General features: G+C 37.9%; 1 protein-coding gene across 1 annotated transcript in view; it reads left to right on the forward strand.

Annotated features, from left to right (window-relative positions):
• The window catches only part of LOC128992955 (ATP-binding cassette sub-family C member 4-like), a 66,663-nt gene that overhangs the window by 14,329 nt on the left and 39,562 nt on the right, over positions 1-12,772 (forward strand). Inside the window, exons 4-9 of the mRNA XM_054416701.1 lie at positions 880-1,084; positions 2,680-2,759; positions 3,440-3,582; positions 4,202-4,358; positions 10,524-10,662; positions 11,203-11,310. Of these exons, the coding sequence (XP_054272676.1) occupies positions 880-1,084; positions 2,680-2,759; positions 3,440-3,582; positions 4,202-4,358; positions 10,524-10,662; positions 11,203-11,310 (832 nt within the window). The remainder of the gene's footprint in view (positions 1-879; positions 1,085-2,679; positions 2,760-3,439; positions 3,583-4,201; positions 4,359-10,523; positions 10,663-11,202; positions 11,311-12,772) is intronic.

The raw sequence follows: 12,772 nt of genomic DNA on the forward strand, positions 1-12,772 counted from the left end.
TGTAGAAATCTAATCTGAAATCATCTGTAGTAGACTTTAGGAGTGGAGCATTGTAGAAATCTAATCTGAAATCGTCTGTTGTAGACTTTAGGAGTGGAGCATTGTAGAAATCTAATCTGAAATCATCTGTAGTAGACTTTAGGAGTGGAGTATTGTAGAAATCTAATCTGAAATCGTCTGTTGTAGACTTTAGGAGTGGAGCATTGTAGAAATCTAATCTGAAATCATCTGTAGTAGACTTTAGGAGTGGAGCATTGTAGAAATCTAATCTGAAATCATCTGTAGTAGACTTTAGGAGTGGAGCATTGTAGAAATCTAATCTGAAATCATCTGTAGTAGACTTTAGGAGTGGAGCATTGTAGAAATATAATCTGAAATCATCTGTAGTAGACTTTAGGAGTGGAGCATTGTAGAAATCTAATCTGAAATCGTCTGTTGTAGACTTTAGGAGTGGAGCATTGTAGAAATCTAATCTGAAATCATCTGTAGTAGACTTTAGGAGTGGAGCATTGTAGAAATCTAATCTGAAATCATCTGTAGTAGACTTTAGGAGTGGAGCATTGTAGAAATCTAATCTGAAATCATCTGTAGTAGACTTTAGGAGTGGAGCATTGTAGAAATCTAATCTGAAATCGTCTGTTGTAGACTTTAGGAGTGGAGCATTGTAGAAATCTAATCTGAAATCATCTGTAGTAGACTTTAGGAGTGGAGCATTGTAGAAATCTAATCTGAAATCATCTGTAGTAGACTTTAGGAGTGGAGTATTGTAGAAATCTAATCTGAAATCGTCTGTTGTAGACTTTAGGAGTTTACATCAATAAACAATTTTAAGGCCAACTACAAGTTCTTTTATCCTATCATTCATCATTGTGTCCTCAGTGCTCTAAGTCCCTACTTGCTCGGTGTCCTGCTTCACTTCTTCAAGCCGGCCTCTACTCTCTCTCAGTCCGATGCACTGCTCACCGCTACCACCCTCTCTCTCACTACTTTCATCGTTGGACTGATCACTGTCCATTTCATGAACTCTGCACAACTATTCGCCATCCGAGTCCGAGCTGCTTGCATCTCTATGGTGTATCGCAAGGTAAACATGTCAAATTATATGTTTTAGCTTTGACTATAAAAGTAGACACAGTGCCATATTTAGGATCTATGAGGGGTGGCTCACCCCAGACAGGTCCCACTGATCTCATTCTTCAGTACCTGGAGCATAGGGGGCCTAGAAATACACCTTGATATTGTTTCAAATTAATGACCTCAATGTGGCTAAGCCATGAGACTGTACATAGCAAATGTTTTTATTTAGACCTACTATGTACAGTCTCATGGCTTAAGCCCCCCATACACTATCGAACATGCCACCCGACCTGACAACCTGACCTGACGACGGACCCATCATCCAACCTGACTTATGTCGGGTGTTTCCCACACACTATCGAGCATGTTACCCAACAAGTCAGGAGAAATATTAGTTCTGAGATGGATTTTGAGACGACTGTTAGCTGTTCCAGGGGGATTTTTAGCGATGATTTTAGGGATTTTTAGAGCCTATGGAACTAGGCTCTTAAATTTTCAATTTTATTTTTAACGAACTTTAAATCGAACTCTGGATACAGTTCCTTGCACTTTTCCATCAGGATATCGTGCCCCTATGTGCATGTTTGTTGCAATAGAGTTTACTTTTGACATCCCACAACGCCTTCTGGTCTCTGTAGAGTTAAATAAATTCTGACCAGAACTGTTTATTATTATTAACATTTTTGTTTATTATTACAATTACACACGGTCCAACATGTCAGGCGGACGGCTCGAGTCGGGTGGTGCTACTGGACCGAGCATCCGACCTGACATATCCGTCGAGCATGTCGGGTTGGAACCCACACACTGTCCAATATGTTCGACAAGACGTCGGATCCCGACATGTCCGTCCAACATGTTGGATAGTGTATGGGGGGCTTTAGCCACACTCAATCCTTTGTTTTCAACTGTCCGACGAAATAGACCTAGTAGGCTAGAAGATGAGCTAATAAATAATTCAATTTTTTTAGCATAACAATAGGGGTGTGCGTGAAACATTTTGGCCAAATCAGGTCAAAATCGGGTTGCTTTAGAAATCATTGGTTTTTAAAAATACAATTGTTGCAGTAATCGGTTTCAGCAATAAAGCCGGGATTGTGAACACCAAACAAAATTGAAAATAAAACGAAAAAGTCCCTTGGAGTCTCAACAAAGTCTTGGACATCTTCTGCGATCACGGAGATATCATTTTTGACTTGGCAAAGCAGTGAAACCAAACCAAAACCATGAACATCTCTTGTAACCACAGGAAAATCTTGATCATCTTACACAGTAGCAGAGACTTCATAGTTCTTTCCCACAACGATGGCAAAATTGTAATTTTTATAGCGCAATCTTCGCAGACGCCTATGTTGAATGTAAGAATAACAACGCGGCAAAAAATTTGAGCCTCCTAACATATTACCGATGAAATTCATTTTTCAAGAGAAAAAAAAGTTCCTAAGTACTGTAGCCCCAAGTGAGGCCCTCTCCTAGGCCGAGGTCCCTGGACATTTTCTTAGTCTGCAGGTTTCCTGTGGCGGAGGTATTTTTGCATTGCTAAAGCTTGTTGTATTGTTATTGAGAATAAACATATTGTATTAATTGTACATTTATTTGCAGTGTTTGAGACTAAGTCAGTCTGCCATGTCGGAGACCTCCCCTGGACATATCATTAACCTTGTCTCTAACGATGTCGCCAGGTAATCTGATTGTATTGTTTAAGTCAAATTATTGAGCTGTATGGGATGTGATTAAGGAAGAACGTGAATTAGCAAACTTCAATGGAATACAAGTCAAAATTAGCTGTACAATTCTTTAGGAACCCTGTTTTGGAAATTAAAAAAGAATAATGATTTGAACATATATTATTATGATATATATTTTTTTATAATTAATTTAATTTAAATAACATTTTATCACGTGCTCAAGTTGCAGACCAGTTGAGCATACCATCCTGAGTCACAATCATGTCATTGGTCAATGAGTTTTATTGAAGTAGTATGATGTTGTTATCTGATGATGTCATAGGTTTGGTTGCAATCACGGTAGACTATGATAGGCTAATGACTAGACTACAGGAAGTATTAACGATTTTGCCGCGATCATGGAAGACGACAATGACGCCTCGGTGCCTCGGGAGATGCCGTGCCAAGCTAAAGTGTAAGTTTAGGTGGCAATACATGTGATAATGTTTTTAAAGATTATTGGGAGAGGGGGCCCTGCGATCCAATTTTCCGGGGGGGGGGGGGCGGTCTCTTATCGTCGTCACTGTGTTGCCTTGACAGGGATCTCTTTCATAGACACCGTACATAATGGATGGGGTACATGCCATCTTTTTTATTGGTTGATTGATTGATTGATTGAAACATTGGTGTTCCAGATTTGAGCTGGTTACGTACATGATGATGCCAATGCTTAGTGCTCCGTTTTTGTCCGCAATTCTAATATATCTAAATTACCAAATTGGAGGACCAGCCAGTTTAGCTGGTGCCGCGGCTCTTGTGATAATTCTCGTCATACAGTGTAAGTTGGAATCCATAACAATTGTGGTAATTTAATCATTCAACTATCCATTAAAAGTACTTTAAAATCTTGATTTACATGATACTTGTTTCATACAAGAAGTCTGCAGGTTTTTCGGTGGTGGGGGTGTAAATTTTTATCACCTGTTTAGTTGTACATTTTGTTTACATTTTACTCAAGCATAAGACTAAATAAAAGTTTGTTTGCTTCTGCTTGCTACCCGATCATAGCAGAATCACAATTGCTTGTCCTAGTTAATAACATACCTGTCTCTAAAAGCTGAAAACTGTACAGCTCTCATTGGGTTCTTAATTTTGTGTTATGTCTAACCATGTTAGCCAATTGTGGCTTGGACCTAGAACAAAGTTTTATTTGATATATTTACCATGCAGCTAAACAAAAATGAGACTGATGTGATGAGGATTGTGTTAGTCTGTAATCTTTTTCATGATATGTATATAAATTAGAAAACCAGAAACTTAAAATTAAGACTATAGTCATAAAAAATGAAATATATATTTAAAATCAAATAGTTTTTTTTTTATATTTCTCTGTGGTATTGACGCTGTCTTTAATCATTGGTCAGCTTGATTTGATAGATGTAGAAAATCTGTTGCAGTTGCCAACGCGAAGTTCACTGCATATTACCGTCTAAAAGTAGTAAAGCGCACAGATGAGAGGGTTCGGATGATGGATGAAATAGTGCTGGGTATCCAGGTGATCAAATACTACGCTTGGGAGAAACCTTTCCAGGCCTTCATTGATCATGCGAGAATGTAAGTTGGATTATACATTTTCAGTTGTTGTGAGTTGAAGTAAAAGTGTTCAAGACTTTTCCCCCTTGATCTGCATTTAACATGTGTATATTTATTTATCATATGTTATTATTTCTTTCTGTTTACTTTTTCATTACATTGTTTTTATTGCTCAAGTCAACATGGTTTCTTTTTATAATTATAATTTTTCCATTTCCCAATCCAACATTTGGTCCTAATTCGCAGCCGGATGAAAACCTGGTAACTATATTCATTCCTTGTTACCCCATTTATAATCTAAATGTTCTACTCAGTTCCCTTACAGTCCACTATTAATTTATTGTTTTTGAAGTTTACCCGATTATAATCTTTTTGGACTCAGATCACGATATGAAATGAACTCTTTACTTACTTTAATACTATATTTTTGGTGCCAATCAATCAAACAAGCTCAAGTTTATTAACTTTTTGTGCACTTAATAGACTATACATTCCTCCTTTTAGTTAAAAACTTTATTGAAAGAAAATTATTATCTGTATCTTTGATGTACAATTCATTGTTTTGACTTCAAACTGAGATTTTGTGTTTACTCAAGACCTTTTTATATTGTGTGTGCTGTTGGTAAATTTTGTGTTCTACTACTTTAATGGCTCCTAAAACTTCTGATTTTAAGTCATCCACATACACTCGCTCAACATCTCTAATTAAAACTCGTTTTAATAAGCTTAAAGATACTGTTGATGAATACTCTACCTCAACGGAACAACTCACCCCTATTCAAATTAAACAACTAAATGCTCATTTAAATGAAATTCGTAAAAGAAAAGAAGAATTCGACAACAATGTGCAACGGGTCTTAGTCTTAGAAGAGGATCCTATCTCTGACGAGACATTGTCTCAAGACCTGGATGAAATTGAAAGTTTATTTTCTCATATCGTGGCTACTATTGAGTTCTTAATGTCCCATCCTGAACCTTCAAATTCTGCTATCTTAAGTGACTCTTCTTCCGTTTCTCTTCACCAAACACCGATTTCGCAAGCAGTACACCTTCCAAAATTGGATTTACAAAAATTCTCCGGTGACCCACTAACTTGGACAAGTTTTATAAATTTGTTTGATACTGCAATACACCACAACGCATCGCTTTCCAGTGTCATGAAATTTCAGTACCTCTTAAGTGTACTCAACGAAGAACCCCTCGACTTAGTCAAAAGTTTGAATCTTACTGAAGCTAACTATTTGGTTGCATATAATCTCCTCCGTGATAGATATCACAATGAACGCCGCTTACAATCTTTGCACCTCAATCACATTTTGGACCTTCCTACCATTAATGTATTTACTATAACAGGACTTCGCCATTTTGTAAATTGTTTCACTGAACACACGCAAGCTTTAAAAGCTTTGGAATGTGACATTACAAATAATAATCCCCTTCTCTCCGCACTGCTCCTGCGTAAGATGGATGCTGATTTACGCAAAAAGCTTGAAATGTTCCGGTCTTCAACCGAAAATCAGCCGAATTCTCACTCACTTCCCGAGGTCAAAGATATAATAAAATATCTGAACACTGAATGCTCTCAGGCTGAGGATGCAAATCTACACAGCGCTCCCACACTGAATAAAATTAATAACACTTTTGCTCATGCACCCAAAGACACTACACAAAAGCAAGTACAATTTCGCTCAAGAAACGTTGCTATGGCCACGACCCACACTTCCCCCCATCAGTCATCTCACTCAACAGGCATTAAAAAACCGACTCATTGGCAGTGTTTTGCATGTAACTCAAACGAACACAAGATCTATGCCTGCAGTGTGTTCCAAAATAAATCTCCGCATGAGCGACATAACCTCGTCAAAGAAAATCATCGCTGTGTCTCGTGTCTAGGCCATCATAACCTCAAAGATTGCCATTCACAAACTTCATGTCGTACATGTAACAAGAAACATCACACTTTGTTACATTTCCCTGCACCTCTTGTTGATCAAAATCATTTTAAGCCTGTCAATGCAAATGTGAGTTACCCACATGAGCCTACTCAAACCTCAATGACGTCAACTTCACAAGATCACTCTCAGCCACCTTTTAAAAGCTCCACTATACTCTTGGGAACTTTTTTGATAAAGGTCACTTCAGTTCAAGGCACATCTCATGTGTTCCGTGCCTTACTTGACTCCGGCTCCATGTGCGACTTAATCACCGAACGAGCAGCTCAACTTTTAAACGCTCGACGCTACAAGTCAAATGTTCAACTTTCTGGACTTGGCCAAAATGCAACTAAGAGTAATGGGCAAACTTACCTCAATCTTGAAACTCTTTCTGGATTTCTCATATCTCCGCAACATCCAATGCTCATTTTAGACAAATTGACTGACGACTTACCTCGTCTTCCAGTCTCTCCGGAAGTGTTATCGCTCACTAAACGGTTTTGTCTAGCTGATCCATCATTTCACCTGCCAGGACGCATTGATATCGTGCTTGGTTGCTCTCTCTTCCCTAAGTTACTAACTCATGAAAATTACTCTCTTGGCCAACATATGCCCCACGTAATAGGAACTCATTTTGGATACATCGTGATGGGTTCTGCACCCTGTGAAATACCAAGAAATTCCACACCAAATTTCATCAGTCACACCGTCTCCCTACATTCATCCAATGATGTTGACCTTCAGTCCTCACTTCAGCGATTCTGGACTCAGGAAGAACTTCCAAATCGTCAAAAGAAAACTGAAGAAGTACTCAGAACACAAACCTACGTTGACGACATCATCACTGGTGCGGATACTGAGGAAACGGCCTTGAAATTTCAAGATCAATTGGTCAACCTGTTACGAAGAGGAGGATTTGAATTACGTAAATGGGTCTCCAACTCTGATCGTCTTCTACAAGCTTTCCCCAAGGAGCATCTTGAGACTCCCGTCTTTCTCCAAGATTCTGAACAGCCACACTTCACAATACTTGGCCTACATTGGTCTCCCCACTCTGACTGCTTCACTTACAACCTTAACTTCCCTATGGACCCTCATCCATCAAAACGTTCGATCTTGAACATCATATCAAAAATCTACGATCCTTGTGGATTTCTCGCTCCCTGCATCATGCAAGCAAAATGTTTTATGCAGTTACTATGGACCACAGGCTTATCCTGGGATGATCCCCTGCCCACTAACCTCGCCGAAAAATGGCATTCATTCCTAATCGATATTCAATATTTATCTCAAATTTCTATTCCTCGAGCGTTACAGTTTTCCCTGTCATGCACCGTAGAATTACATGGCTTCCCAGATGCGTCAGAGAGTGGCTACGCTGCTGTCGTATATTTCCGCTGTCAGATGTCTAATGGTGACACCATCATTTGCCCAATAATCTCAAAGACTCGTGTCTCTCCTCTCAAAAGAGTAACTCTTACTCGCCTTGAGCTTTGTGCTGCTCATCTTCTCGCGCAATTAGTAGCACATTGTCATTCGCTCTTCTCAGATAAAATTGCCATAAAAAATATGTATCTATGGAGTGACTCCTCAATAGTCTTGACATGGTTACGGACTCCACCCTACAAACTCAAGACATATGTAGCCAACAGGGTTTCTCAAACTCAAGAACTTGTTCCCATCGACTCTTGGCGACACATATCAAGTACTGATAATCCTGCAGACTGTGCGTCAAGAGGAATTTCTGCTTCCCTACTTGTCAACCATCCGCTCTCCTCACTCCTGAGGACCTCTCTTCGTCAGAAGAAATCAAGAAGACACCTTTGGTTGTTCTTACATCGGCACCTCAAAAGGAGTGGGAACTTCTTTCTGCCTACTCATCGTGGAACAAACTCCAACGCATTGTCACTCTTCTTAACCGCTTCATCCACAATTGTCATCATCAAAATGACCGTCTCAGTGGTTCTTTCCCATCGTCTGAAATCTACAAAGCTTGTCTCAAGATATTTCAACATGTTCAACAAGCCACCTTTGCAGATGAAATAGTGTCCCTCCAAAAGAAGCTTGACTGTTCCACCAGACTACAACGTGAAACGCCATTTCTTGACTCTGGTTAAAGCACTTCGTTGCTTTAAGGCGGGCAGTATGTTCAAGACTTTTCCCCCTTGATCTGCATTTAACATGTGTATATTTATTTATCATATGTTAAAATTTCTTTCTGTTTACTTTTTCATTACATTGTTTTTATTGCTCAAGTCAACATGGTTTCTTTTTTATAATTATAATTTTTCCATTTCCCAATCCAACAAAAAGTGTATAAAATATTATTAGAAACATAAAATGTAAAATATAGATTTTGTTAAAATATTGTTATAAAATGTTATTAAGTCAGGGTCAACGCTGGGGTGGAGTCAGAAAGGATTTCAGAAAGGATTTTTGAGATAAGAATATGTATATATGTTAATCGTGAATGTGAGCTATCACCATACCAAATTTCTGCCCAATCCAACCAGTAGTTAATGCGTGATTGAACTTCAAACAAACAAACACACAAACTTTCACATCTATATATATAAAATCCAATTTATGTTTGTTTGTTTGTTTGTCCTTTATGGACTCCGAAACCGCTTGACAGATTGTAATGAAACTTTCAGGCATTTTTAAGCATTATTCAAGGATGGTTTGTGTGAAGTTTGGTGCAGATTCGTCAAAAGGGCTCCGCCCCAGTGGCTCTGGAGTTTCCCATTTTAACCTTATCAGTACTCATATTTAAATGGAATTCAAGATTCTTAACAGCTGGTTCAACTAAACAATTTGATTCTGTGATGTTCAATAGCATTAAAAAGTTAATAGGTTTACCAACAGGGTGCAGCACTTTTTTTTAATTCATGACAACAGCTAATTTGCAACCAAAAGGTGAGTGAGCATAGCTAACGAACTTCAACCTGGACGTGATTGAGCCATGCGAACGAGCTCATCTTGAAAATGAACGAGCACTTGACATAAAACCACATTAGGACAGGACGACGTCTGTCGGGCCAGCTAGTTTATAATATTATTAGTAAGATTCTGCACATCTACAGGCAAATATCTTTCTAAAGCCCCGTTGACACGGGGCGAGTTTACAAGCTACACGCCAGCGTATAAGAAGCCGGCGAGTTGGCGAGTGTGCTTGTATTCGTTCACACGGAGCTTGTCAACTCGCAGACGTGTAGAAAGACGCCAGCGAGTCGGTGAGTGCGCTTGTAGTCGTTCACACGATGCTTTTTCCACTCGCTCAGTAGCTGGCTTGAACCAAATCCTCCAACATCTTTGAGTAACAAGCACACAAGCACAAGCAACTGTGTTCACACTGGGCTACTTTACACGCCTACTCGCTCAAAAGCTGGTGAGTTGGCGTGTAAAGTAGCGGCAGCGTCAACTTTTTCCAGAGCTTTTTTACAAGCAGCTTTTGAGCGAGTACGTTGTTCACACTGAGCTATTTTACTAGCTGCGTGTAAAAAAGCCGGCGTGAAGCTTGTAAACTCGCCCCGTGTGAACGGGGCTTAACAGTATGCGTAGATTTTCCCTGCAATGCACAGAAGCTGAGAAAAAAGGTTTTGAATTAACATGCTTGTCTTTTAATATATAGAATTAACTCCAAATTAAATCTTCATAAGAAAAGTTGAATTTCCATTTTTGACCCAATTAACATAAATATTCTCAAAATACAAAATATAAAACCTGCACATATAGGACCTTATAACCTTTCTTTTGGTACAGCCCACATGTAATTCGGTCCAGTAATCAGGCTAGCTGTCATCAGTTTTGCAAAAGTTTTTAATATATAAGATGGATTCCAGTTGAGTGAAAGTGGCAGTACACCTCAGAGTTATCTTTTTAATGTTTAATATGTAAGAAAACAACTGGACCACAAACAGAATATATCTTTTGACTGGTTAGCCTTGATGATTCTCTGCAACTTGTTCTTACTTCGTGAGATTAAAATTGTAACCTTTTTAATTTGAGTAAACACCTTGATTACAGATACAATTTTCTAAACAGGTATTTTATATCCGCCTGTAGTCCGAATTACATCAACAAAGTACTGACCGCTTCCATTGTAAGACCAACATCAAAGTTTTGCAACACTTCAAAACCTAAAATTTAATTATTCAAATTCAAACTTGAGCATGTTCTGGCTCAAGCTTTTCTAATCCATCAGAAATTTTAGAAAACAACTAGTTTACAGGTAGATAATTTCTTTTTACAGGTTAGAATTGAAAATCCTCCGCAAGCTGTCCTTCCTTCGCCTGTGTTTCATGATCTTTTCCCTGTTTTCCCCTCGAGTCAGCTTGTTCTGTACATTGTTGGTTTTAGTTCTCAGTGATGCTGAAATAGATCCAAGCGCTGTAAGTATAGAAAAATAGTTGGAATTGTAGTTTTTTGTGACAAAATATTGCTATAAAATAAATGTCAACATTGTCCATGAAACGTTGTTCCTGAATCACTTATAACTATATACATTTTGATTTTACTTTAACCTTTAGGGTCAAAAGGCCGATATATTGAACATAATGAGTTACACAACCTAACATCCATTTACAAACTACATTGCCAGTATAACCAGTGACTTGGATGTAGAGCTGAACAAAAGCATCTCATACCTAACATATGTTTCAACTTGGGGTCAAGTTTAGAACTACCATGTTTGGGTATTTTGTTCACTAATGATACTAATGTTGGGTATAGCTAACAGCCAAGGTGTACAAAACATTGTCACTTTCCTTCAGGAAACAGCCCTTAACAATCATAAAAAGTATAATATATTTGTATATTCACTTGCTTGCACCTCTTCTATTGATACGTTTACTCTAATTATTTTGTCTATAATTTTAATATTTGATCAAATACACACATAAATATTTGTATTATCTTTTCTTTTACATGTCTTTGTCATGCTTATCTACTTCGTCCAACTCGCCAACAATTTGGGAGGTTTTGTCACTCGAGGATTTGAAGAAATTTATCAATGTTTGGTTTCCATTCATAGAATACAAGTAAGTGACAACAGTATGTTACTTTGTGAAATTAATTAGAATATTATACTGTTTTGCTTTATGATAAAAATTACAAAATAATAAGTATTTTCATTAGTAAAAAAATTGGCTGATATTACTTTGTTTTGTTACTTTTATTTTATCAGTATAAATACAATTTTTGCTCCACAATCATTAAAACAAAACACATTATTCTCTTATGATTAATTTAATACATTCAAAAGAGTCTGTAGTCTGTACTCCACTCACTAAATTTTGGCTGTTTGAGGGGAAGCGATTCCACCCCCTCCACTTCATTTTAACTTTGAAAAAACAACTGACAGCTAATCAGCTGATATATTAAGCTAAAGAAGTGATGGGGGAAACCCAGGTAACATTCCGCTTACACCGCCTATTAGATATACAAATAATACAAAATATATGAACACAACTCTTGATACATGTTTATTTCTTAATGTAAACATTGAATTATTTTCAATATGAAATTATTCCAGTCATATGATCAATATTAAATAAAAGATAGATTATTTGGAATATATAACAATTCCTCCCTACTTATTTAAGAGAATGTTCATTTACAAGTTCATCCTTTTAATTGGTTTTCTTATTCTCAATGAGCGGCGAATTTTAGGGACAGGAACATCTGGTTGTGAGTTTGCTTTGGACACTTCAGCGTCTTGTTGTGTACTTGGCTCTTCGGCCTCTTGTCGGCTGCTTGTACGATGGATTGTACTTGACGCTTCATTGTTATGTATAGGGCTTTTTTCCTCAATATTAGGCATAGTGCTTGCTGTAGGACCCGATGTTTCAGTGTCTATAGTTCCTTCCCAGCTTGGGGTGTTACTTGAGACATTTTCTGTATCTTGTGACTTTTCTGAATTGCTTATTGATTTCCTTAACATACCGTACCTTGTATTTCCCATGAATATAGGTTGTCTTGAACAATTTTGATTGGTATTTTGGAATATTAAAGTTCGATTAGTTTGCTTTGGCTTACTTGGCTTAGTGGTACTTTGGCTTTTGGGTCGCATCGGTTGTTTGAACTTTATTGCCTTGTTTGTGTCAATGAGCTAGGTAGAGGGCTTTTGTAATGAGTAGAATCTTTTGGCACTTGACAAGCTCGAAGTTGATTGAAGTGGCGTTTTATTACATACCCATCATCAATTTCTACGAGATAGTGAAGTCGTCCGAGTCTTTCCACCACAGTTCCAAATTTCCACAGAATGGATCCTGCGTAATTTCTTGATTGTACTCTCTCCCCAATATTGTAATGTTTGTTAAATATTGGTTGTTGAGCCTCATTTTTGTCATCTTCGCCAGGCCTTAAGAGATCTAGCTTGGTTCTCAAGTTCCTGCCAAACATTAATTGTGCTGGGGATGCACCAGTACTCAGTGGTGTAGCTCGGTACCGAAATAATAGTGCACATAGTTTTTCATGTAAAGTGCCCTGTTCAAACTGCAT

Source organism: Macrosteles quadrilineatus, unplaced genomic scaffold (assembly GCF_028750875.1).
Source record: "Macrosteles quadrilineatus isolate MER2022 unplaced genomic scaffold, UCM_ALF_1.0 Scaffold_4__1_contigs__length_99947679, whole genome shotgun sequence".
Taxonomy (NCBI): domain Eukaryota; kingdom Metazoa; phylum Arthropoda; class Insecta; order Hemiptera; family Cicadellidae; genus Macrosteles; species Macrosteles quadrilineatus.